The 27755-nt window shown below is 45.0% G+C and overlaps 1 protein-coding gene across 5 annotated transcripts in view; it reads right to left on the bottom strand.

Moving 5' to 3' along the window:
- ZBTB37 (zinc finger and BTB domain containing 37) overlaps positions 1 to 27755 on the bottom strand; it is a 64464-nt gene that overhangs the window by 29673 nt on the left and 7036 nt on the right. For 3 of the 5 annotated variants that reach the window (XM_075002709.1, XM_075002710.1, XM_075002711.1), the window contains 3 exons: positions 25408 to 26366; positions 23596 to 23695; positions 1891 to 21151 (listed from right to left, as the gene is read on the bottom strand). In XM_075002709.1, coding sequence (XP_074858810.1) covers positions 20663 to 21151; positions 23596 to 23695; positions 25408 to 26336 — 1518 coding nt within the window. In that variant the 5' untranslated portion in view covers positions 26337 to 26366 and the 3' untranslated portion in view covers positions 1891 to 20662. Of the gene's footprint in view, positions 1 to 1890; positions 21152 to 21291; positions 21415 to 23595; positions 23696 to 25407; positions 26367 to 27755 lie in introns of those variants that run through there. The other 2 variants (XM_075002714.1, XM_075002712.1) reach the window with 2 other exon arrangements.

The following is a 27755-nucleotide window of genomic DNA, read 5'->3' as shown; positions in this document are numbered from 1 at the left end:
AAGTGGAGGATGGAGGGTTCTCTAGTGGCGGTGATGGGTTATATAATGGCAGTGTGTTTGAATAGTAGCTCTTCATTTCATTACTCATCTGTTTTCTATTGTCTGGCTCTCCCCTTACTGGCAAACCAACTTCTGCTGCTTCACTTCCACAGCTTGGTCCCTGGCTTGACGTGCACTCTCAGGGCAGGTTACAAGTGGTTAACTCCACTTCTTGATGCTCAGTGCTGCTCTGCTGGCCTTCCCGCTATGGTGCAGATGTTATTTTATAACAGGGAAAACCTGAGACGATGGTTTACGTTTTCTCACTGATATGTGGGCGCACAGCTGGAGAACTTCGTAGTCCAGGTTTTTAGAAGTGCTGGGCCCACATGCTCCACGGTAAGATGAGGTTGTGTAGCGCCTTTAAAAAAAAAAAAATCAGCCCTAAGCTGAAGTTCAGCACCCAAATGCGCAGCCACTGTTGAACGTGTTGGCTGTAACTTCCCCAATGGCAGTGGCTGAGCTAAGATTAGAAGTCAGATCTCCTCAGTCTTATACCCAGGCCTGAGCCCTTTGCTGGATAAGGAGGGTACAAGAACAAGCATCATACTGGGTCTGGTGTTCAGTGCATAGCTGCAGCCAGTTTCCCAGAGAGCAGATCGATGTGGGCAGAGGCCCTAGTCTCGCAGGGGGCTGTCTCCAGGTGAGGGCTTGGGGAAGTTGACTTCCATCTCACTTGACAGCTGTGAGGAAGAATTGATAATCCAGCCTAGGCCTCTGGGGCCAGCTGTGCTGGCCACATCTCAGGTAAAATGTCTCGTGCTGGTGAAAGGCTGTTTGCCTCTGATTTGGTGTTTTCTAGGAGGCTCTCTGCAATTGAGCACGTCCCCCTTTTGGTTAGGGGGGCAGGGGGCTTGACAGAACCCCCCAGCTATGCTGCCCCATCATTTTAGCCTGCAGCAAACCAGTTGGTGACGCTCCTCCCAGGCTTGGGAGGGGACGGTGATGCCCCAGCAGGACTGTTGTATTCTCTGCAGCCACTGACAGGCTGCACAAGTAACAGAGGAATCCTGGTTCAGAATGGCCTGTTCAGGCTCGATGCCTATAAAACTTGGGGGGGGACCCAAAACAGCCATGAAAAGGTCATCACTCCTGCCTCTGAATCCCTCAGACAGGGGTCTGCAACCTGAGGCTCCGGAGCCACATGCAACTCTTTTAGGACTACTTGGTGGCTTCCCACACTAATTGCTAAGCTTTTTAAAAAAACAAACAAAAAATGATTATTTTTGATAAACAGAGAATGTCTAAAAGCCCAACATTGAACAAGTCATCTAAATAGCAAATATGTGATCTCGAAACATTGGATTGCTCCCCCTTTAATATGTGCAGTTCATTCGGGGATATGATACTGTATGTGTGTTTTGATCGTGTTGCTAACAAAGTCTGTTGATTTTGAAAAAGAAAACGAAGCTTGTGGCGTTCCTGCTGCGAAGGACAACACGCTTTTTAAGGAAGAAAACAAATTAAATGTGAAGTAAAAGTAGCATCATTAAAGCGTGTTCTGGAGTGAAAGTGTGAGGAAATAGAATTTGAGAATGTTCTGCAGCAAACAAGCACCGTATTACAAATCATTGCGTGCACACTGTTCTTAAAATAGGAGTTACAAAAAGTAACGTTTGACGTTATTAAGACTATCTCATATTCTTCTGCGCTGAGGCTCTTGACTTATTGTTTTTTACCAAATATGAAAAAAAGTCTCTTCTTGCCATTTGGGTTGCTGACCCCAGCGCTAGGAGAAATAAATGACACAGAGCAACTTGGACAGACCAAAAATATTAGCGGCTGAGTGAGCGGTCCGTCCCACTCTGTGACTGAGGATGGTGGGGAGAAACCAAGTGGGTCGTCTGAGCTTAGGTGGGCCCAGAAAGAAGTGAGCTTGTGTTTGAATGGTGCATTACTTAACGTGCAAAAAACAGACCGAGTGAACTATAGTACAAGAACAGATCAGTCAGCTCTGAAAATGACAGAAACTGAGTATTAAACCATTTAATTTTCAAACCACTCACATGCATAATGTTCTTTTACAGTGTTAAAAGAAAGAAGAAAATGCAATTGGTTTTAATACAAACGGAATTTCAAGTATACATTTATAGAATTTTCAAAGGCTCCTAACCAAGTTGCTATGTTTTCATTCACATTGTTCTTAAAGCTGTTTGCTGAGAGCTTTTGCTAAACTGGTTTAAATGTTTTCACACTTTATCTTTACCCTTATGCCTCAGACCCTGGTCCTCTGGTTTCCCTCCCCTGTCAGCAACTCCAGGAAATAATGTGGACTACCAGCCAGACACTGTTAGCCCTCACTAAGTGCCAGGGTGTGCCTGGGTCACAGAGAGGAAAAGAAGGTTAGAAGACCAGCTTGGCAGCAGCTTGTAAAATCATTTAAGACCAGCTCTGATCTCCACAAATTACACAGAGCAGAGCCTTGCTTCAACCTACTGCAGACTCAGCGGGCACACTGCCTATTTAAAATAAGGACTCCAGCAATGCTCCACCCCAAAATAATTAGCGCAGTTAGTACAGCATGAAACTTCCTACCTGTGGGAAAAGTCTCCAAGGTTAGGACAGGTGTCCTATCCCAGTTTCAGATTTATAGGTCAGCATTGTAAGGGGATATCCCAATTGTTGTATTTTTGGTTCCTCTAAACACCAGGCAAAAGCAGGGTCCATGAGAGGCCAAGGGGGGGCGGGGGGAAAGACCTGATAAGGGTCATAGTGACACTAAAAAAAAAACCCAAGCACAGTCCAGTTGGTTGTAACAGAGCTCTGCCTGGTGGTGCTGATTTGCTGTACCATACTATAACCAGATGTAACTTTTGACCTACTGCTGATGGGTGTCCAAAGTGCTCTGCTGCTGTGGGCGCTTAGGCCTCACTGTAAAAGCATTCTGACGGATCAACACTCAGCAAATGCTACCACTGTGCAGAGCTCCAGCCACCATTACAGTAGTGGCTTCTTGCCTGTTTTGTTTTTAGTGTAAACTGGGTCACAATCTTGCACGAGGAGGGGATGCTGAGGTAGGAGGTAGAGCTGTGTTTGCTTAGGAGGCTGCAGCAGGCAATGGCAGCAGCCAAAGGTTTTCCTTCCCTCCAAAACTCTCTTGCAAAAACAATCCAGCTGCATGTACAAGCAGCTACAAAGCCAGGACCAGCCACACCCATTTCAGGATTTAAAGTGCATTTCTTCAGTAATGGGTTTATTTTTTCCTTAAAGTTACCTAGTTAAAGTGCTGTTCTAATTTGAAAAGGGACTTTGTGAAAAATTGCACCTTTTTACGTAAGGGCTCTGGTCTTCCACTGCGTAGTCACATTGAGATCTGCTGCCGGCTAGTGACTCGAATAAGGTATTTATTGCTTTTCACTCCTGACACCTCTCCACAGACAACTCTGCTGGAGAGGGGAGGGAGTTGGATTCTGACCCCTCCTCTAATAAGATTAAGTGCTAACTGGGGGAAGTTAAGCCTGCCTCCCCCTCATAACAGGTCCAACACTAGCCTTTGTCATGTAAAATTTTCATTTTTGGAGCATGCACAAGTGGGAAAGAACCCAGCTTGACTTTCGTAGCCCAAAGATCGTTGGTAAGGCTGGCTGTTACAAAAAAGGATCTTGCTTGTAAACCAAAGCTACAGTCAGTGAGAATGAAGACAGAAACCTTGATGCCATTTTCACAGTCACTTAACAGAGCAGATCTGCATTTTAAAAAAGCAGTTGGGGCAAGATTTAATCCCTATGCTACATCAGTGGTTCTCAACCTGTAGTCTGGGGACCCCTGAAGCACTCGCAGACTTTTTAGGAGGTCTATAGGGGACTGACAGACCAGCATTAAATTATGTGTACAGATAAGAGATTTCCAAATGAGTCTGCCCCTCCTTTTGAAATTTTTAGGAGTCTGCCACTGAAATAAGGTTGAGAACCAATGTTCTACATAAAAGCTTTGTAAATAGCAGTGTCTGTAGCATGGTAACCTCAGCACTCAGACAGAGGGAGGTAGTTAACTCTCCTATACGTCTTTCTGCAGCTTGATGCAACTCGGTGGATGGAGTGATTGCTCCAGAAAACAACCACCACAAAAACTGTTTCCTGTGTTATTTTTCTAAGGACAGAGTTATACCGGTTATTTTCTATTGAAAACATGTTCAATCTTCCCCCTATAAGGGGTTTATGTATTTTAGAACTTGATTGTCAGTTTAGTAAATTAGGAATCAAATTTGATTAGTAAATTGCAATAAAAAGCCACTTATAATAAGTTTAAATGTCCTTTTGTTACTATTACTCTCTTTCCATTCTCTGTGGCAACACAACCATTCATTGCTATGCATGATTGGAGACTTCTCAGTTAGACCAATTCTTCAATGTTACCATGTGACTGCAGAGGAGAATATTTGATGCAACAGGCAGTGTTACTAGACACACTTACAAAGGGAATAAAAGAGCCACAGTTCTGGAGGCTGAGGGGCACATTCACAGCCTTGTGTAGAAAAGATGGGGACGAAGGTGGGCAAGGGGAGAGGTGGGCCAGAGTAGATGTGGGAGAGGAACCGGGGTGGTGGTGGGGGTCCAGAAAAAATACAGACTCAAGTGGCGAAAGTGGGGTGGGGATGGGAGGAACCAGGCATTGCTTCCCCCCCTTGCTGCCCCACTCCCCCAAAAAGCACTGCTTAAAATAACTTGTTTTCAATTGCAAGGCTAAAAAATCACTTCCACCTTGTTTCCTTCTCTCGCCACTCCTCTGCGCGTCCCTCAAGCACAACCCAAGGTGCAGAATCACAGTACAACTGGACTACCCTGTGGCAGAGCCATCACATTCTGTTCTTGCCAACTTGTGCTTTAAAAAAAGGCTGTGAGCAAGTCCATTTCCCTCCAAAAGAGAGGCTGATTCTTACATCGCACTGACCTGGCCTGACACTCAGCCAGCAATTTTACACACACAACCACTTAGAGGAGAAAACTGACTTCCCTGACTCAGTTGTCTTGCTGAAGCTGTAGCCTCATAATCCTTTGCAAGGCATGTGGTGCCAAGGAAGGGCACACAGGGAGTTACCCAGGAAAGCCCAAGAGACTTCTGCTTAGGTAAATGGCATTACATGATTAGTGCAAACTCTGCTCCGCTCGGCCACGCAGCAAGCTCAGCTCCAACATGCCACCAGATGGATGGACCCAATGCTTCGGAAACATAGCCGTGTATCACACCAAAAATCTAGCTCCACTGGGGCAGATCTGAGATGCAACATTTGCCTGATGCCTGTATTCTATGTGTAACCAGTCATCGTGCTACGTCCACTGAGTCCTACCCCAGCGTTTCACCAGCGTCACCGTCCTCTTGTGGGAGCCTCATCTTTATACTGCAGCAGATTTGAAAGGGCTCTCAGGAGGGGAGCGGGAGGGAAGAGCAGAGCATTCCTCAGCAGAACGAGAGATCTGTACCATGGTTCGACCCTTCTCATAAAATCCGAGCTGTTAAGCTCCACTAGCATTTCACTGGCAACGCTTCGGTAGTGTGAAGCACAGATAATGTCTGGCTTTGAATACAAACTGGCTCTGTCTCCCGCCTTTCACTCCTGACCCCTCTTAAGTCAGCGTGGTAGGTGTGTTCACATAAGGAACTGGAAGAGATAAAGCTATTAAATGAAAGCTTTACTGTAGTCCAGAGAGCTTCCATATACACAAAAACCCTAACGGGTACAGTCTCACAGGAAGTACAAATTTCCATTTGTACTGAATGCCCTAGACAGCCAGATAAATGAACAGGCTCCTTAACGCCTACTGCTTTGCTAGCTTTACACGTCGCACACTGTGCAGCTTTTACTAAGTAGAGCAAAAATTTAGGAACTATTAAAGTGACATGATAAGATTAAAAAAAAAAGTCTTTGTCTAAATGAGGTTTATAATCTGTTGGAGCATTAAAATTAACTTTTTTTCCATTTACACCCTTGCGTATTTCACATCAATCTCCAGAAACTAGCCTAGTCAGGTTCACTTTTTTTTAAAGCCATTTCACAGTTTCTCATGCCCTGTCCCATGGTGCCTATTTGAAACCCAAAGCCAACAGGGCAGGTTTAAATAAATACATTTCACTACAATATAAAAATAATTAACACACTTAGTCATAGGAGCATGGGGGACTGAGTTTTTAAAGATGGGCTTATACAAACCAAGCTAAATATGGGGCTTAATAAACCTGTCATTGCCCATGGAAAAATAATGCAGCAGCTTGTGTTTTTATTACTGCCTTATATGACTATTCCTGTAATCAGAATATGTACAATTGAACAAAGAAGTTACATAGCGCTATTTAAAGGTACCTGAATATGTTTTGAAAGCTTTACTTTGTACGAACGGGACCATCTCCCGGGAGCCATCAGTTAAATGATATTGCTAATGGGAAACACAGCTAGTTTTAGTTATATCAATCTAAGAAAAAAAAAGTGCTGCAATTTGACAGAGCAGATTTCTATGGCACGTTTTTTAGGTAAGAAATGTAATTTCCATCATAACCATCACTGATCATTCAAAAGTTAATGAGCTAAGTCAAGATTTTCAAAAGTACATATACCACTAGCCCCTAGTGACTTAGTCACATTTTTAAAGCAGGGCACTTGTCTGAAAATGCCTGGCTAGTCCGCTTCACTGCAGTGTTGACACAAGCCTTTCTGGCCGCCTGCCATTTAAACTCAAATCCGAACTGCTTGTAAACAGAGCCTCTGGATTTGCCGTTTCAGAGAAAGGGCTTTTTACAGCCACTGTGGGGGGCTTCACAGCCATTCATTCTAATGCCATGGGCAGAGCTCAAAATTGAAGCCAGTGACCGAAATGCCTCTGAGCACACGGCCTGGTGGTGTCCCACACAGCACAAATTTTAATAAGTTTGTCTTCAGAGCCTCACCTTGGCCAGAAAGAACCTCGCTAACTGCACTATGACAGCAACTCCCTGCAGCTGTATGATGGCAGCAAGCCTAGCAGCAGGAGTAGAGAGAGAATTCAGACACCTTGCCCATCATGCATGATGCAGTGGTCAAGAGACCAGAAATGCTTGTGCTGGGGGTGTATCCCTGCTGCAGCTGCACAATGCTGGTGGTTGCTGAAAACAACAGAGATGTTATTGGGGTAGAGGCACTCACTAAAAACCTAATGAACCGAGGTTTCTAATTTGCTACTTCCCCCGAACAGCAGCTGAACCATGACAGCAACACAGAGTTGTTTCCTATCAAGCTTTGCAGGGGCATTTCAGTCCCCCTTCACCTCAGCTCTTCTTGCTGGCCACCACCAGAGACTGGCAAAGCCACCAGGGGGTTGTGTCTACAGTTGTATGTTTACAACACAGCTGCTTTGACAGGAGGGCGTGGTTTACAGCTCTCCCAGTGCTGTAGGTAAACCTCTCCTAGACACATAGCTAACAGTGCTGGAAGACTGTTCACATTGACGCTGTACAGTGCTGTTACTTGCTGCACTTGGTGGGGGGATGTTTTATCACAGCCCTGAGCAAGAAAGTGTCAGCGCAGTAAAGTGGTTGTGCGGAGAAGCCCTTAACACTAAAACTCAACAGTGGAACTAACAACTCTGTCCTCTCCCAGTATTTTGTCATTATCATGCTAATGACACCAAGCCAACCTCAGAGTCTGCTTTATTTCTGTTTACACCACACAGCCATCCTCCCATTGCTTACTAAAGGGCTCTCCTCCGCTGGAACCAAAACAGGCTCTGCAGGCAGCTAGCATCAGTGCACACAGCTCTTAACATGATCCCGTTTTCCCCTTTGAAGGCCATGCGCACGTACATCCAGCCACCCACCCACCAACCATTTAAAACACTCAACTTTAAAACTGGGGACCCAGACGAGTCCTGCTCTGGTTTGTAACTGCCAGACTGTAACCAACGACAGGCCAAGTCCTATGTGCACAAGGTGATAGGCCTTTGCCAGGCGAGAATTTGCTCCTGCTTCTAGGATTTGTGACTGCTTAAAAAAGGAAGACAAACTGCAAGAGCAAACTGAGCCGTGCACTGTGTATGCAAAATGACAGTGTGGTCAGACACAGTGACTTTTTTCCCTAATACTGTTCTAGTAACACATGCTTCCCTTCCTAGCAAGGATTGTACTAGGTAGGCACAACCTGACACTCCAGTAGACGGTGCTGGTCTGAGCCCAATACATTTTCTTCCCTCTAATCTGCATCCATTCTCTGGCTTAATCTACTATTCCCCACCACCTAACACACAGCCTCTTGCAGATACTGGGAAGCTGCGGCTTGAAATACAGTCCAGCTGCCTCCACCCCGTTCAGTGTTTTTTTATTTAATAACTGATTTATCAAAGCAGGACTAGGTGCCCATCACAAATGCTGGGCTCCCTAGCCTCATTTAAGCTCATAAGAAAGTTTAAAGACTCCTCTTCCCAATGCAAACTACTTGTCTATTGGCAGCTAAACCCCAGCAAACCACAAAACAGCTCCAAACGCAACTCCCCCACAAACACAGTTGGGTAAGATGGGATCTTGTACTATTCCCGGAAGGTTAACAGAGCTGGACTCTTGCAGGCAGTGCGGAGTGTGCATTTTGAATTTGGCCTCCTTCCACAGAACACCCTACTAGCAAGTCCCTGCCCATCTATAGGACGGAGGTTAGGCTCACCGTGCTCTTAGCTGGGGTGTGAAGAGAGGGGTGGTCTTTCCAGCAAGAGTCCACTGTGCTGGCTCTCCAATCTAGACCTAAACGATCATCTTTAGTGAACAACTGGCCAGCTCTGCCCTGAGTGTTTTACAACAAGAGTTGCCACCCCAGCAGCTCTGCTTCAATGACTTTTCTGATCTTGAGGTGGATGAGTTCAATATTTATTATTTCTTTAGATGCCGCAAAAGGGGACATACATGGATTCAAGGACGATACGTAGCTTAGTGGCTGCTGTAAGTGCTCATAGTGCATGGGCCCCTGAAATACCAGTGTCATTTCCTACTTATTTGATTCTCTGTGACCATCACCGCAAACACTCATAGGCAAGAGGACTTAAGGAGGAATTATTTTTCGTCTCTCCTTAGTGTCAGAAACATACAAATTGGTGTGTTACAAAAGGGCTTTAGCCCTCTCTACAGAGAGACACATAGCCCCTGCACTGAAAGTGCATACACAGGACTATATTTTCACCACCAGCCCCAAAAAGGCCCTAAAGCTATACCAATAAAACGTACGTGGACGTGCAATGTATGTGGATGAGGCACAGGCATACATACTGGGGCATTTAAAATGGGTAACTGTGCAGTTAGTTGTGTGTGCAAAAGCCAATTTAAGTGGCCTACCATAAGGGCTTTAGGAACATTTAGCCTTAAAAATGGATTTAGACACTTAAAATAGAACAACAAGACCTTAAGGATTTATGAATGGAACTGTCCAGTCACTTTCTCCTTCACAGATGTCTAAAATAGTAGTGGGTAGAGAGAGCAGCCCATTTCACCAGGTGGAAACAGAACCATTTGACTATACATAACATAGTGACTGGCACTGGCGGCCAATGCTGAATGACCATTGTGTCTTGCTAAAACTGGATTTTTCCCCACATTTGCCTTGATCACTAGAAAACACAAATGACAATGTCTTTTTCTAGGGTTGAATTCTATGACCCTGCTCTGATCTCAGCTCAGTTTGTAGGTACATGCCTCCCAATTAAGCTGAACACATACAAGGGCTTTAACTTCAACCACTACGCCGGAGCCATTAACTCTCTTGGCCCTGCTAGAGCAATGAAACCCTCCTAAAAAGCTTTCAAAGGGCTTTAATAGTTATAGACACAGTTTAATCTCTGCCCATGGTGATAAGTGCTTGTCTACTCTGAGGCTTTCAAACAACTTTCTCTTTGAAAGGCAGCAATATTCTGGTCAGTGAGGGACTCTGTGGAAGAAAAACCCACACAGAGGGCTTCACCAAGCTCCATGAAATGCTTGCCGGTTTCCAAATAATTCAACCATACGCTTCCCTGTGGAACCAACCAACTAAAACACGTTTACTTCTGACCATCCATCCAAGTAGGCAGAATCTGCCGTCAGTACTCATGCAACAGGGGGCAAATCACAGTGACTTCATTAGAGGAAATGGTAATTGCCATGTTAAGTGTTAGACCACAGTCAGCATGCCTTAGTACGTAACATCCCCACACCTTCTCTGGTATATGCCAGCTCTCTTCACACATGGGTGGAGTGCCTTAACTTCTCCCACCGCATAGTATAACACCCCCCCAATTTATAATAGTGGCATCAGCCTGCCCCAGAGGCCTACCTAGAGAAGGGTATTAAACAATATTAACCAGAAACAAAAAGTGCAAAAAAGCTGTGCTGGAAAAAAGCCCGTGGGTTTTGCAGTCAAATTTCCAGGTCAAGAATTAGAGCATTACAACTACATGGCATATTCATACAAAGTGCTTTTCGGCAATCAAGATGGTCACAGCAGAGGTGAAAACAGTGCCACAAACATGTATTTACAAAAATAAAATTGCCAGACCGCCCACTAAAACCCTTTGCGTGGAATATCGTGAACTAAGCCATTGTGCAATCACGATGGTGTTTCATAACTAATTTAGATGAGTGTAATTTTTAATTTATTCTGTCCATTCCCAAGGAAAAAAGGGCTATTTTCTGCTACTAGAAGTGGCATGATTTAAAACTATTTTAGAACAAGTACAAATAGAAGTACTGTGGGCATCCAGGAAGCTGCCCATTTGTTTGATGATTCTTCTCTTCCTCCCTGATTAGCTCTGGATGTTTGCTCTTAGGAAGTGTCCTCCCATAATTAGGTACTCCTTTCCTTTAGCTGCTTTATTACAGCCATTTCTGCTAATGACAACTGCACTTAAAAGGTCTGCTAGCGCAGCAGTTCTGAAACAGTGCTCTGTGGACTACATCTCAGGGCTCAGGAGAAGAGTGGGACTGAAATCCAACTAAGCAGAATTCAATTATATGTAGATGTAATGCTGACAGACCCAGGTTACTGGCACCAGGGATAGAACCTGTGAGCATACAGTCTAAAACCCTGCACTCTACCATGTGAGCTAAAGGCCAACTGGCTCTCAGCCAAGGCTGTACAGCAGAGACTTCACTCACCCCAGGTGAGGTCTCAGTGCCTCAGAGTACTACATAGAGACAACAGATTTCCAAAGGGGGTCTGCAAATGAAAAAAACGTTGAGGATCCCTGCCCTATTCTATGCATTACCACCTCCCACAGGTCAGAAACTGAGATTTACTACAGGGAGACTTGGCCTAGAAAGGCATTTTTTCCTCACAAAACTGAAGTATGCCCAAGCTCCTTGGGGCAGGGACTGCATCTTCCCATGTTTTGGTACAAGGCCTAGTGCAGCGGAACACACAGTCCTTACAGGGTACTACCCAGCAATCACAATTAGAAACTAACAAAGAGGAAGCTGTGCTAGTCTATACACTATCAAAACAAAAAGCAGTCAAGTAGCACTTTAAAGACTCGCAAAATGGTTTATTAGGTGAGCTTTCGTGGGACAGACCCACTTTAGAAACTAGTTAACTTAACCCTGTATTTGCAGATATAAACAGGAGAGCTTTCCTCTCCTGTGCACTAGATAGAGTCTCTTCAATCCATAGCGTCAAACTGGACTGTACCTAGCTGCCAGGGATTGTCTGAAACAAGGCCCCGCTGACCTGCACTCCAAGTACCCTAATCCACCCTAACATTTCATCTCTTGTAATTATATATAATTATTTCCTTTCATGGTGGCGCACTTTAGAATTAACTCTCCTCTTCTGTGCATGGCTGCACTGTGTAAACCAGCCCTTAATTTTGTCAGGGAACTTGATACACGTCGCAATAGTTCTCACAGGACTCATCTGCAACACAGATGGAATAGTAGGGGAAACAGTCACTTTACAGAGGAGATAATGCATTACTTCTCCTTCCTTACCAGGTTCAAACCCTGACTCAGAGTTTATTGGTGACATAGGTGGTCTCTTAAGGGGTGTTACAAGGTGAGTATGTCCCTGTTGTTTTATACTCCACGTAAGTTAATAACTTCTCTGCTATCTAACAGCCATTTCATTATGACCCAATTGCAGCAGCAGTTACTAAAATTGTACTGTGGCTGCAAGAGAATCACAGTGTATTCACAGAAGCTATTTGCTATCCTTGCTTATCAGTTCTCCCTTCTCCATCATGCCAAACAGGGATTTGTCAGCAGTCAGTAGACCTAACTGGTGCTGCTGTCAGATGCAAAAGAAAAGCAACTCATTCCAATATACAAAAGAGCTAGCAAATAGGCAAAGTCCCAATGGCTAATTCTAAAGTCCTGATGGCTCTCTGATCTCACCTGGAGAGCTCTCTGGTCAGCCCCCACTGTAAGATATGTGCCTCCTCTGAAGTGATTGTGAAACTCTCATTAAGGACTGCTAGCTGCCAGGGATGTGGACTGTAATGCGATCCCTATAATTTAATTTAAAACTGTCCCAACTAATTTGACACTAACTGTACAATGCACACTTTGGAAAAACTGAGACATTTGGGAGGATACCAGAGAAACCAGTAAGAGATCCAAAAGGAAAAGGATGGTTTCTCCAAAAATTTAAATACTGAACCATTTTGGAAGAGAAAATATAATTTAGAAATTTCTTTTCCTAATCCACAATCTGTTCCCTTCCCAACCCAGTCACAAAGGTTTCAAGCTTAAAATTCTGCAGAGATTCTTAAGTCAGAAATATGGATGTAAATAAGACATTTAAGAACTGCTCAGAATTATCCCTTACAAGTACTTTTCCGCCGTCACGATGTATTATATAGTTTGCGACCAGATTCAAATTCCAGTTAATTAGAATACTGCAGGCTATCCTAAAATTGCAAGGCTTACAGCCTCCAAATGATAACAAAAGTTAGAAAATTTCTGCTTTCTTCATCGAGGCATCGTTTCTCCCCACAACAGTATCATAACATATATTTTCTATTGCAGCTATTCCTGGGGCATACAAGATACCAGAACTCTGGATAGTGAGACTGATGATACAGTTGAAGCAAAGACCGACTGATATTTATGAACAAGAACAGAATAAATTAAAGGAAACAGTAGTAACTTTTTCACAGTTCGGAGGAACGGAACTCAGCAAGAAACCTGAAATCTTAGAATCCTCGGCCATTGGAAGTAAAATAGAGCAATGGAGATTCCAGCTAGTGATAGCCTGAGCCTACCACAGAAGGCTGAAGATTCGCACCAGAAGCAGAGATCCTACTTGACACAGAGAAATTGCACAAACTACATCAAAATCTTTGCTCTCAACCAGATGAATTCTGGTGCCACCAAAGTCAACGGCAAGATTTCGGTGACTTCAGCAGGCCCGGATTCAGCCCAATGACACTAAAACAATAGATCCCAGCCATCCTCCCTCAGAAATATTCAGGGATAAGACGACTCCGGTGAAGGCAACTCCACCCTCCGTATGGAAGACCGACATTTCCACTCAGACTCCCACTCAACCATGCAAATTTCACTGCCTCGGTTTCTAGATCCCAAGTGTTTTGCTGAGCCCCCTTTCGTATTAACATGTCCTATGCTCACCCCCCCCCCCGTAACTGTGGGGAGGGAGAGGATCAGGGAGGAGGGGAGCTCAGTAGTCACAGGGGAACTGAGGAGATCAGCATTCATGTGGGAGCTGCAGGAGGCCTACAGATGCTGGGGCACAGAGAGGGTATTGTTAGTGCCAGGGCGCGGCCTTTCTCTGCCTGCTCATAGAATCCCTGCCAGCAGAGGAAGGTCATTGCCAGTTGCTGCAGTGGAGAAGCAAAATGGGCAGGGAGCCTGGTTTTGGCTGCACAGAGTCCTGAATGCATTCTCTGCTGAACAGATTCCTCCCGACTTTTGGCCCTGCCATTCAGCACAGATCCATCATGTTCTCGTACCTGCAAAAACCTGCAGGACATGCCCTACAGTTTGGAAACCTCTGCTCTAGATCTTCTGTCCTTTTCCAGCTAGTGTCCCAACTACTTCACATCCCCCTTCCCAAACCCCAAGTTCTGTGCTCCCCATTATGCTTGCCAAAAAGCTACATTTTCAAAGGCAGCCTCATTTAGCATGCACGTCACGGCTCATTCATGGGCACCAAGGTAACCAGAGACGGAAGGACTCTTCTGGCCAAATTGCATCACGCACTTGAACTGGGGTTGCTGCTGCTCTTTTATTTTTTTCCCTAGCTTTACAACAATTTGAGGTTCCAGTTTCCCTGGCTGATGCACAACAGGAACAGATGCAGGAGTGCTGCCTGTTTCAAAGCCAACGTCCTCTTTTCTCCAAACAGCCTTAAAAGGCCTGACATGGATGCACTGCATTCAAACCATGGCCTGTAGTGTTTGCATAGCACTAGCCTCCATTTGGTTAAAAAGATATATATTTTATATACAAATTCCCCTTGAATAACTACGGCTTAAACAATAAACACTTTCTGCTAGCTCTACAGCCATCCCTTGAGGATCTTAAAGCACTTTACAACCATCAATGAATTGGGCCTCATTACATATATTCCACTCCAATGAGTATCACTATCTCCATATCGGTGAAGGCAAACCCAGACGTTGAGACTCGCTCAGTGACGCTAGCAAAGCTGTTCAAAGATCCCAGATTTTCTGACACCAGATCTCTAGCATTAGCCATCAACTCATCCTTTCACAAAAGAGAGAATTAAGGGAAAAATTTTCACTCACAAACTTGAACTACACCACACCCCAAACTAAAAGGACAAACAAGCCAAAGCCACATTCCTCTGACTTCCCCTACCCCTAAAATATTTCCGTAAGAGCAAGCAAAGCAGTTAGCAGCCCTGAAAAGAGCAACCATCTACATGCTTTAATTGCACCTCAAAATACACAAGCACCATTGTGTGCAAACTAGCAGATTTTTATAAAATGTAACTAATCGGTCTTCTGGGTGCTAATTTTTGCTGCTAATTAAAATGCAGGAGCCAACATATCCATTTTACAGGCTAATTTTCACTGACGTAAACTATACCTTCCAGATCATTTTTCATTTGTTTATCAGCTTCTGCAGTAGCACACAACAGTTAAGGCCTCACATCCTCCAAACCAATCTGCATGGACAGATCCACATATGATTCAAAGGGTTTCCACACAAGTGCAAGGCTCTGTTCTCTTAGCTCATTTGCAGGCTGTGGGGGGACCACATTTTCAAGTGAATTTATTACTGACAAAAGTTGTGGCACTGGAAAATGAAGTCATGTGGGCAGAAGGGGCAGTCACAGAGAGAGATTTTTCCCAATACTGCTGTCAATTTGTTTCAACCCTGGTTTGGAAGGACCACGTGTGGGGTTACACGTGTCCTGGCTCTGCTCATTCAATCCACAGCCTCTCCACTGAGCCTTTTGGCAAGATGGACAATTAGTTCTTAACATATTTCCTGCACTAAATAACTGCCAGATGGTAATAAAGTTTAGTCACTACACAGCTCAACAGGATTTAAACCAGCGATTTAGAAGTAAAATCATCCCTATTCCATTTCTGTTTAGTTATCCAGGACTTTGAAAGCTGAATTTTACAAATGGTATCTAGAAAAATTTACCAATGACCTGACTAGCCAGAGGACTAACCATATGGACCAGAGTATGGAAGATGCATAGTGGCTGCCCACCATGAAACTCCATGAGCAATAACCTGAGGGGAAGCCCAGAAACTGCTATGAAAGATAAGTAGTGGCTGCCCCCAGCTCAACTGCTTAGATTCGCATCAGGTTGCTAGCTTCGGATTCTTGTAGGAGATTCCATATTTTCAACTGGCCTGTCTAAAGATACAAATACATATTGTAGAGCCATCCTCCCCGCTGCTCCCATTGGCTACAAGAAAAGAGAAGCAGCTGTCTTTTCCCTTCCTACAACCCCAGAGCCTGATGGCTGCTGCAAGAATGAGATCAAGAATTTGTCCTTCCCTGGCCTTCTTTTGGTCCTTCCTGGCATGAGGAGCCTTTGCTTTCCTGAAAAGCAGCAGCATGGTACTGACACAATTCTTCGTTTGTTTGTTTTTTCACAGCTATTCATAGAAAACCCTTCGGCAGCAGCAATTAAACTGTCCAGAGCGGCATTAATTTCACTTTGCTGCTGTTTGGCAAAGCTATGGCCAGCAGTGAAGGGACCAGAGCTTTCTGCAGACTCAGGGAAAAGCCTGCATCCATTCACATTTGGAAGGTTACCTTTGCAGCGACCAAGAACTGAGATCTTATTTGTTTCCTACTTCAGAAATTGATAATTCATGTTCCTCTCTTGCCTGGGGCATCTAGTCAAGTGAGCTTCAAGCCCTAGTTCTGAACTTCTGACAGAAATGTGAATTAGAGAAGTATTAAAATACAACAGAGCTCTTCTCTACACACACTCCTTTAAATGAAGGTTCAAATCACAGTTTGGCAAAGGCGAAAAGCTGCAGTTGCATACTGAAATGCAAAGCTAATCCTCCAGCCAATCCACGATATGTCTATACTGGAAAAATATTTACTTTTTTTTTCCCCCAACATCAGTGGAGCTGCAACAAAAATAAAATTGCCATGTATGCTGGCATAGGGTATTTATCATTGCGGCATGAAAAGCAGCTCAAAGCAGCTGCACCCTTGCTGAAAAAATGAGTATTTGTTTTTCTGTTATAAGGGAAGGCATTTCTATTTCCCCAGCCTGACCTTGTTTGCACTAGAAGACAGAATGATGATCCTTTCAGAAACTGCCTCTTCTGACCTGGTTCTCAAATTGCTAGTGTAGATCGCTTTCAGCATTGTTACAGAAAGCACAAGAGATACCAGGATCTCCACACACACAATATACACACATACACATTAAGTAAATTTACAGAAAGCATATTAATGATCCCCCATTCCCATACTTTAGGCTTACCCTAGCTACAAGCTATAAACTTCAAATCAATGAGGCCTGGGCAAGAAAATTGGCTCGTTCACATGCAATCAGAAATGGTTGTTTGTACAATGGCAAGTACTGCACAAAAAATTCTTTCACAAGCTTTATTGTTTATTTCTTAGACTGACCTAGGCTAATAGTAAAGAACAATTTCATGGCTCTTGCCAGGCCAACTAAGAGGAGTGAGTCAGCAAGCAAGGAGGTGCTGATACAATCCTTGATTACCAGGATCTCCTCTATTCACAGTATCAATACAGTAAAAACCTCTTCAGGAAACCTGCAGCCATGCCATACGAACAAGGCATTCGCTATTTATCCCAGCCCTTCATTGTTTAATCTCGATGGATTTGTTGCCATCAGCTTCAGAGAAATTTTGCTTGTGTAACGATACTGCATCTTTACCCTTCTCTTCACAGCAAGCTTAGCAGGGAAACTTTCCCACTATATATATAATTTTATATATATATATATAGATAGATAGATAGATAGATATATGTATATAAATAATTTTATGTTTTACAGTTGGTAGTATTTTAAAAGTTCTATGTTACACGCAATTTCGTAGGTATCTAAAAGTATTTTCTGATGTTCTCTAGTGGGGTTTTTGGTAAGTTCAAAATCTATGACAAAAGCAGCATATTCTGTGCATCCCCTTTTCTAGAGACCTACGTATCCACCGATATGTGCTTTACATCCACGGTATCTGCACCCACAGATAGGGATGCAGATATCCACAGCTCATTTTTGCAAATATGGATGCAGATACACATTTTGTTTCTAGAACTCTGCAAATCTGCAGGCATCCATGGGTACCTGCATCCATGGATATGGATGTAGCCATCCGTGCCTTATTTTGGCGGATACAGATGTGGTTGTGGATAGAAATTTTGTATCCACCCATTTCCCTCTTGGCATGATTCTGGAGAAATTTGCACTACCAGTTACCTCTCTCCTTTCTTCTGCAACCACCTTCAAACACTCTTGAGGTCCAGGGGGTGATGACTTAGAACAGATTTTGCTGTCTTAGGCTGCCACATGACAGGTGGTACACCATCAGCATCTAAGTTTTGAATGCAGTAGAACCTCAGGTTCTGCACACCTCAAGAATGGAGGTTGGTGTAACTCTGAAATGTTTGTAACTTTGAATGTTATGCTTGTTCTTACAAAAGTTTACAACTGAACATTGACTTTGAAACTTTACTAGGCAGAAGAAAATTGCTGCTTTCCCTTTTTTAATTTAGTACATGTTAAACCTCTCTAATCCAACACTCTCTGGTCTGGCAACATCTGTGATCCAGCCTAATTTTAGTTAGCTGGATGTCCACTTATCATAGGTGTGGTCAAGTTTCTCAGGGTTCCATAAAGTTTGTTCACAGACATGAGTCTTGGCTCTCAGTGTCCTGTGCTGTAAATTAGCTGTAATTTAACTCCTAAATGTCTTCTAAGAGCCCAGTAAGCAGTGGAAGTGTTGGTAATGCTGCTAGATAGACAATATTGACCTCCCGTGGCTCGGCAGATTCTCTGGTTTGGCATCGGTCAGGTCCTGAGGGTGCCAGACTAGAAAGGTTCAACCAGTAGTTTGCTGTTTCTTTCCTTTTCTTTGTCTCTGTTGCTGCCTGATTGCATACTGCTGGCTCCATGTGAGGTTTGCGGTTAGTTGATGTATTTGTAACTCTGAGGTTCTACTGTTATCAACAGAACTGTACTTTGCAAGTATCCCACCTCACAACATCCACAAAGCTTCCCCCTGAGAGAGCATCCTCATCGCACTCTATCATGGCACCACTGTATTCAAACTGCCCATTCCAACTCCCCTCCCTGACACTGCACACACAGAACCACACTACCGCAGCCTTTGTTAACTGGGAAAGAGGTGGGGGAAGCAGGCTGACCCACAGATTACACAGAAGGAGCGTGGATAATAATACTTGGCCCTTCTTAGAGTTTCTTCCATCCAAGCCTATTGTGAGGTAGGGAAGTCTTATTATCCCCATTTTACAGACAGGGTAAGTGGCACAGGAAGGTTTGGTTTGCTCACAGTTACACTGCAAAGTACAGCTACGCAGCAAAATACAAGACGCTGTGGCAACAAAGTTTCAGAGTCTGAGTCAACTGATACTACTGGCACAAGGCTTTTCTTTTTTTTTTGCTATGTAGATGTACCCCAAGTCACTAGAATTGAGGTCTCCTGTTCTGCCAATTCTGCGCTAAAGTTTACACTGGTTTTTGAATATCTCCTTCTTCATCCCACCAGATGTTCATCCTCCTGCAGCACACACTGTGCTTCCTCTGAAGATCGGGTCCCTTCAGACACACAGCCTCTCCTAATTCTAAGCTCCAACAACAGTAGGCCCAGCAATTCCTTCCTATCTGCGCTTACACACAACCCAGCACCAAAGCCAAAGCAAAGTCCCAAACTATTGCATATTTGTAAAGACTTTTAACAAGGGGTATCAGGACATTTGATCTTTTGAATTTGCACCTATGCACCTGCACTACATTTTTTATAAACACACACATGTGCAAACGTCTGAAACGTCATGGAGGCATGTCTGTCTGGGCTTCGTACACTTATCCTTAACTTCAGAGCTACATGGAATATAATATGTGCAAGAGACAGAGTTACAATTACTGTAGGAACAGTAACTTTGAATTTCCTGAACGATTATGAGGCATTACTGTCTTTTTTTTTTTTTTGCATTTGATTTATATAAACTTATCAAAGTCATACACAGAGACATAGTTAAAAACAACAGCCCATGATAATTTCACTGGGATTGGACTGCTTTGATATACAGTATTGCTCTTATGCAAGATCAAGTGCAGGGAAGCCAAAGATGACTTTGGTAGTCAGCCTCTCGCTCATCTATTCATTTGGATGAGAAACCTCTTCCTAACTCCTGGCAACATGTGAAGCACTGCAGTGTACAGAAACCAGTCAGGAAGCTGGAATGCTCTGTGCTATTAATACTAGCACCAATAAGCGCACCCTGTCCCAGATCCCCTCCCCCGCAAAATGTACTCCAGTCTAATGCAAACCTCACAGCTGCTAATTTTTCACTTTCAGTAGCCTAAGCGCTTCAGATTTTGCTGACCTCTAGAATACTGCTCAAAGGCTGCTGCCTGCTATCCACAAGCAGGCAGATCGCCACACGCCTGGAAAGGGCAAGCAAAACGCCCTAAAATAATGGGTTAATTAAAATTTTAAAAGACACACCATCAAAATAAGACAGGATAAATACACTCAGGAAGGGCAAGATCCACCAGGAGAGTGATATTTCTTTACCGTGACAACTACCTGGGAAAAGGGGAGGGTAGGTGTTCCTTGCCCCTGCTATCCCATGTGACGGACCAGAAGCTGTTGCGAAGACAGGCACCTCGTGCCCTGCACGCACAGGCCTGGGGCCATTACAGCCAACACCACCACAGAGACCGAGGCGCTGAGCCAAAACGTTGTGAAGAAATAAAACTGCTGCTCCTGGATCGCTGCTGAATATATTAAAAATATTAAAAAATCCCGTCGATCCCTGAATCGGATGTCAATTGACCCAGTTGTTTTGTTTTTTCCCAAGGAGGTGAGGAAATGGGGAAAGCTTTTAGCACTTGGTTTATGTTAATCTTCTGTTTTGGCAACATCCTGTCCTGTGGTTGCATCACACTGATTACAGTACCAGCTCGCCGTCTCGGTGCTGACTGCTTACAGCCCAGTGAGAAGGGGGTCCTCCCCCACAGCCTGTTTCAGTCTGGCCCAGTGGTGGACACAGATCCCTGTGCCGTCTCCCCAGCCGCCCCAACTTCCTCCTGTGGGGGGGACTCTTCCTCGGCCTGCCCCCGGGAAGTGACGGTGGTCTCAGGAGAAATGCTGTGCGGCCCCTCCAGAGGCACACAGCCAGGGTGGTTTTTGCGAAAGTGCTGGTTGAGGATGGCCTGGAAAGGGAAACTCTTGCCACAAACGTGGCAGTGAAAGGGCTTGTTGCCTGTATGCTTGCGAATGTGATACTCCAGCTGATCCTTGCGGGTGTACTTTTTACCGCACATGCGGCAGACGAAAGGCGTGATGCCCATGTGGAGACGCATGTGCCGGTCCAGACTGCCTTTCTGGTTGAAGGATTTGGCGCAGTAGATGCAGGTGAGCCGGGGGTTGTACCGGAACCACCGCTCCGACACTTCCTGCTCACGGAGATACTCAACATAACCACTCACTCCGATCATGGCTGACTCCTCCACCTGGCGCAGACACATTGAAGACAGCAAAAGGAAGACAGTCAGCAAGCAGCACTGTCAGAAACACTCTTAAATCCTCTTTTGGGCTCCAGTCCAGTCATACACTTAAGTAAGTGCCAAACATTGAAGTCAATAGAACTACTCACATGCTCAATCTTAAGGACACAGTGAAGTGCTTAGCTCAGTGGGGCTTTAGGTCCGATTTCCAGCTAAAAGACACTGCTATAGGTCCCCCTTTCCTAACTTCTTAACTTGCTCCCTGAGATCTGGGAAGATAAATATGGCTATCATCAGCAGGGCGCTTAGCTGAATCGACTTCTGAATGAAACGTACCAATGCTGCGTTCACGGTCCAAGAGCAACAGTATGCGGGTCCCCTAATTCCCCCATTATTTTGCTAAACTAGATAAAAGAGTAACCAAAAGTGGCTCTTTGACTGTAAGCTTGGAAGCTAGGATCACCATTCAAATTGCTAATCCTGGTCAACTACCACACGCTGACCACACTGAGGCAAGTGCACGGTTCTCCTGGATATCGGCACTCTTGTCTGTAGGTGGGGAGGACACAGCACTTGCATCTGAAACGTTATTCCAGTTTCGTAAAATGCCAAACGCAGACAGATAGCCAAGGTAACCCAAGGGGGGCCATACCTTCAGTGGGGAAGCACTGAGCACGTGACAAGAGTGCCAGATGCCTCCCCATTAAATCACACACTAGAAAGCTACTGGGGACAAAATGAAAGGAATGCCATACAGCTGCCACCATACCAAGCCCAGGGGAGCAGGGTGATGTGACACTTGACCATTGGTGTGGCTAGAAGTACACATCTTCAATCAGTACTTTTAACTGGAGTTTGAGGCTACTTCTGTATGCAAGTAGGAGTAACCGTTTCATACTTAAGGCAGCAAGTGTTTTACACAATAAAGTCCTGTCTGCACTGCTGTATATGTTTAGCCTACCCTGAGCATTTCTGGATGTCTGCTGAAGGCATAGTAGGATGGTTTTGCAAACGCTGTTGAAAATTCAAGGTCTCTTTGTCTAGGTCTACACTAACTGTAGAAGAGCGACCGCTTAGGTTTGATCTCCTGGGGCACGGTTTCACACGTGCGAAATGACGCTCTTCGGGATCAAGGTCGAACCTGGAACTCCTTGTGAGCTGCAAGGATTAGGGAGTGTCAGTGGGAGGAAAGCTCCCATTGACATTCTGCAGCGAGGACAGGGACCAATGTCAACAGCTGCAAAATTGATTTTAGGTACGGAATTGGCATACCTAAAATTGCATAGCAGCCGTTGCCATTCCCATTCCCGGTAAGCATAGACGTAGTCTTTACCTAATGGCACGCTGCAAACCCACCCATCTGAATTTCTGACTTTTGTCTAACTTTCCTCTGTCTACTCTCCAACTCAAAACCACCAGATACCAAACCTCAAACTTCCCATAAAACTAAGCCTCTTTGAAAACTCATGCATCGTCTTACAGCTGGAAAAAATAGTTTGTCATAAAGCTATTCACAATGGACAGTTTGGGGCCCAATCCTTCTCCCACTGAGGTTTCTGGGCCCAATCCTGCACTATTAACCTCAAAAGGTATTTTCTGTTGTTGACTTAACAGAATCAGGGACAGTCACATTGGGCCTGAATTTCAGACCCCACAGCTGGACTTCAGCTGGAGTTCTGGGTCCTATGTCTATGGGGGGGAGGAGCAATTCTGCTGGCCAACTGCAGCTTAGTAAGAACACATGGGTCCTTCTACAGATGGCAGCTAACAGTCTCTTCCTTTGGTTCAAGCACTAGATGAAAAGTTTTTTAAACTGTATTCCTGGCTCTGTAGCTGTACCTGGTTTACTGTAGAGAAGTGGTAGCCTCCCATTGTCAAGGTTGGTTTTAGTCTCCTGTTTTAACTAACAAACCCTTTATTCTTTCCAAGTTAATGGACCAGTGACAGGCGAAGTGTGCTCTAAACAATCTATACATTGAGTACATACATTCAAAAAATAAGAGCCTGTAATAGGGCTGTTTTTGACAGCTAAGCAAAATGTCTTTTTCCTCATATCTCTCTACCCGTCAAAGACATATTTTAAATTACAGTAGAAGGCTCAATTTTAACCACCCCATTAAGGGCATCAGTGAAGACAGAACCCAGAAACATCACCACAAACTCCTAAACAATTAAGTTAGCTAAGACCCAATATCTAGCTACCTGAGGATGGGGGAATCACCCCTGAAATTATTATTTTACATCACTTATAAAACCCAAGCACTTAAACATCAAGGGAATAAATAGCAAAAGTCATCCTAAGTCCTATGTTGCCACAGATACATACAGTATTTCTACAAAATAAAACAACATGCATATTTGGCCACAATACAGTACTCATGACTTTCCAACATCGTCCCTCACTGGTTATCCAAACAGGCAAACCCAAACTCGTGTGCTAGGTTGCGTACCTGGGAATTAGGCTGCTTTGGCTCATCCATCCGCCCAGGAGACTCACTTTTTGATCGGTATCGCTCAGTTACAGTAACCATGCTGCCAGAAGGGCTAAATCTGTAGGGAGAAGAGCGTAAATAGAGATATTAACAACTGTTGGTGCCACACAGTCAGTACATGTCCAGGGGGCAAGGGGAGCACCTGCAGAGAATCTCTTCTTATTCTTTCCCATCAGGAGACAGAATGTGTAGCAGTGCAAAAGTAACAGAAACACCAGGCCAGACTGGACTGTGCTTTCAGTTTTAAGATAATCAACTTGATTTGGGAACAGGCAGATTTCTGGTTGCTACTAAAATAAAAAGGGAAGTGGGGTAGCCCATTGACTCAGGAAGCACTACAAGAGAAGAAACCTCTACTTAAAAGGCACCTCCGGTCTTCCAACTCCCTGGGCAAGTGCAGCTGAGAAATGTCCCATAGGTAATGCAGATGGCTCCAGGGAAGAGGTGGTGGATGTTATGTGTGGTGAAAAACAATGGATACCCAAGTGTCTAAAGCCATCTGATCTAAGGAGACGAATGAACAGAACTGCAGAAATTAGATACGAGACCTGTCCAGAGCTGGTCTGTTCCCCTGAGGGCTAGCCCAGGACTGTTACCTCCCATTGTAGTTTATGAGCTTTTACGGTTTTAAATGATGAGGCATCCTCCACTTCCAGAAAGCTGCTCTCTGAGGTCTGGAGGATTGGGATGGGTGAAAAGAGGGGGAATGGTGACAGAAAGCATCACAAACACACACACAGCCTTCTACTTTAATCAGAACAAGTGAGGCAGAGGGACAGAGTGTCAACACAACCCGAAGCCTAACCCAAATCTCTCTCATCCAATCGCCTCTTATAAATGAAGGGCTTGTGTTCTTACCAGAGAAACTGTCATACTGGGACAGAACAGCGGTTCAGCCAATCCTCCTTCTCTTTCTCATAGTGTTCTCTTTCTCATAGTGGTCTGATGAAGGTTGCTTCAGAGGAAGATTTAGCAACCCCCACAAGACATTCTAAAATCCTATACCATGATGAGACAGATTTCCTCCTGACTCACAGCTGATGACTAGCTTGTTTCTGAAAGAGGGCAGTTGGTAACCCTATGGCTGCATCTATACTGGCCCCTCCCTTTCGAAAGGAGCACGTTAATGAGGGAGTTTGGAAGATGCTAATGATGTGCTGACGTGAATATGCAGCACCTCGTTAGCATAATGGTGGACACACTATTTGAAAGTGCCTCTTTCGTAACACATGCCACCCTTGTAAACAGGAGTCTTTCGAAAGGACCCCTCGACTTTGAAAGCCCCTTCTTCCAAAAGCCCCTTCTTCCTATTAGGTTTTAGGAAGAAGGGGCTTTCAAAGTGGTGGGGTCCTTTCGAACGGCCCCCATCTACATAGGCAGCATGCATTCTGAAAGCGGCCCTTTCAAGCAGCACGCTGCAGCCATTATGCTAATGAGGCGCTGCATATTCATACCAGCACCTCATTAGCACCTTCCAAACTCCCTTATTAACTTGCCCCTTTCGAAAGCGGGGGACCAGTGTAGATGCAGCCTATGATATTACCCAGTGTAACCCATAACTGGAGATGCTGTTCTTATTCACCACACAGCAAATGCCTGAGGACTAGTAACAAATGGTTTTTAAGAAAACCTCTCAGCACATATGCCTAAGAACAGGGTGTGAAATGAACACAGTAGATGATCAGGGAAGACACGTGGTCAAGCCAGATACAAATATAATGGACTCTGCTCTTCCAATCATACTCATTAAATGGGTGAAAGGAACCTCACCTGTCAATCTCACTGCTGGTTGGCCTAACCACTTTGGCTCCTGATGACCCTAACGTGTAAGTCTCCTGGCCCATTGATCCGTGGCCTGTTGTGTCAATTACCATGGCTGTGACCTCCTCAGCGCTGCTCCCATCTTCTCCCGATGGCTGATTCTCAGTTCCCAGCCACTCCTCCAGGTTCTCTGTTTTAATGTGCACTCCTCCAAGCACCCTAACATCATCATCGTTCTGTCCCCCACGGTCTGCCACTCCCGTCTCAACATACCATTGTCCTGCTCGGTTAATCCGCAATATGGGCTCCCTGCTCTCCACATCTGAACTCTGCTCAATGATCTGAGGGCTGGTGGACTCTTCAGGGGGGCTCAGCTCCCGAATATCCAGCACCGTGCTGACCTGGCCTAAACGACTCCCTTTTGGAGTGTTGTGCCGTGGGCTCAGAGAGCGGTTTAGATTTGGGGTAACCCGGTGAGACTCCGGGGGTCTCTCCCTCTCTTGATGCTTCACCCTAGTCTGGCTCAGTTCAGCTTCAACCTCTGCCACGTTAATTTTAAAGTGAATCCCCTCGAGGATCTGTGTGCATTTGTCTATAATGTGCTGCATCTGCAGGAAGCTGGCTGCCGTTAGATAACTGATGATGTCAGCCAGCTGCAGGCATATCCGCCCAGTATAACAAAAAGAAAGGAGCTGCTCAAAAACCGTGGGGTTCTTGATGACCGAAATGGAAACCGTGCTCATCTCGTTCAACGACATGTGGTCACGGAAGTAGGGCGAGCTAGCGGCCAGCACCACTTTGTGAGCACGGAAAGCCTGTCCTTGCACATTGACCACGATGTCACACAGGCGGCCCTGCATGCGCAGCTGGTTGAGGTGGCTCAGGACAGAGTTGCTGAAGTCAGGGATCTCCAGTTGAATGTTCCCACTTTTCTCCATGGCTGCCCCAGTTGCGGGCGTATAACCCAGCTAGAAAGAAAAACAGGATTAATAGGACTAGTGATAATTTGCACTGGAAACACCTTCCTCTCATGGATCTTGGGGGCGACTTGATTACCGTGTATAAATACCGACATGGAGAACAAATACAGTAAACACTTGTTTAGCTGGTATTTGACTAACCGGCACTCTCAAATAACCAGCATAACTCCTGTGCTCTCTCCATCCCCACTGGCGGCAGCTGCAAGATACATTGTAATAAACTAGCAGCAATAAAATCTCATTGGTTTAGTTGGAAGTGGCACTCCTAGAGAGACATTTAGATGGTAACCAACAAACCTCGCATCTTGGCATCCTATTCCTTAAAGAAACTAAAAAGACATGCTTAATTTAGCCCCATTAATCATGTTGTTAGCTAACAATTTAAATAGATAACAGGCACTACCTCTCCTCCTCTCCCCTCTGCCGGTGTGAGCTTCGCAGGGAGCTGCCTGTTCTTAAAGGGAAAAGCTGGCAGTTGGGAAAGGGGCCCACTCCGGAGCCTGCTGCAGCTCCCCTTGTTGTGGGGCTCCACCCTGGAGGGCTTTGCAGAGCCCTGGGTTGGGAGATGGCAGCTGCAAACCTGCCTCCTCCTGCCCAGGCCCATGGCCGTCCTACAACGGAGCACAGAGCCAGGAAGAAAAGTACAGGGAGCTGGAGCTGGGGTTTGTGTACAGCCCTGCCCCTTGGGGGTGGGGAAGGGTGGTGTGTGCCCTGCACTGCCCTGCGTCCCTCTGTGCTGCATATGAGTGCAGATAACAGACTCCTCTGGACTCCTACCCAGCGTGAGTAGTGAACTCTCTATTACCCAGACTATTTGATTATCTGGCAACCTCCCAGTCCCGTGGATGCTCGATATCAAAGAGCTTACTGTGTTTAATAATGGGCTCTTCAGCCCGCCAGAGAAACGCATAATGTGAACCAACATCCTGGAGGTGAAGACATGCAAATTCAAACTGGAAATAAGGTGTATATGTTTAACAGTGAGGGTAATTACCAAGACTCAGGATGGATTCTCCGTCACTGGCAATTTGTAAATCAAGATTGGATACTTTTGTAAAAGCTCTGCTCGGGAATCTATGTTGGGTAAATTCTCTGGCTAGGATTATGCAGGTGGTCAGATTAGATCATCAGACCAGATCAGTTGTTCTCAAACTGCAGGTCTGGACCACAAAGCGTGTCACGGCCCTTGTTAAATGGGGTCACCAAGGCTGGCATTACACTTGTGGGAGCTTAGGACCAAAGCCTGATCCTTGCAGCCCAGGGCCCAACCTGATCTTTTCTGAGGGGCTCAACCCATAAAACTTCATTTGGACTAAATGAAAACATGGCCGTAGGTGTCCCAGGTAGGGCACTCACAACAGAGGCTCTCAATATTAG

This window comes from Carettochelys insculpta, chromosome 9 (genome assembly GCF_033958435.1).
Source record: "Carettochelys insculpta isolate YL-2023 chromosome 9, ASM3395843v1, whole genome shotgun sequence".
Taxonomy (NCBI): Eukaryota; Metazoa; Chordata; order Testudines; family Carettochelyidae; genus Carettochelys; species Carettochelys insculpta.
The sequence above is the reverse complement of the archived record's forward strand: the minus strand, read 5'-3'. Positions and strand labels throughout refer to the sequence as shown.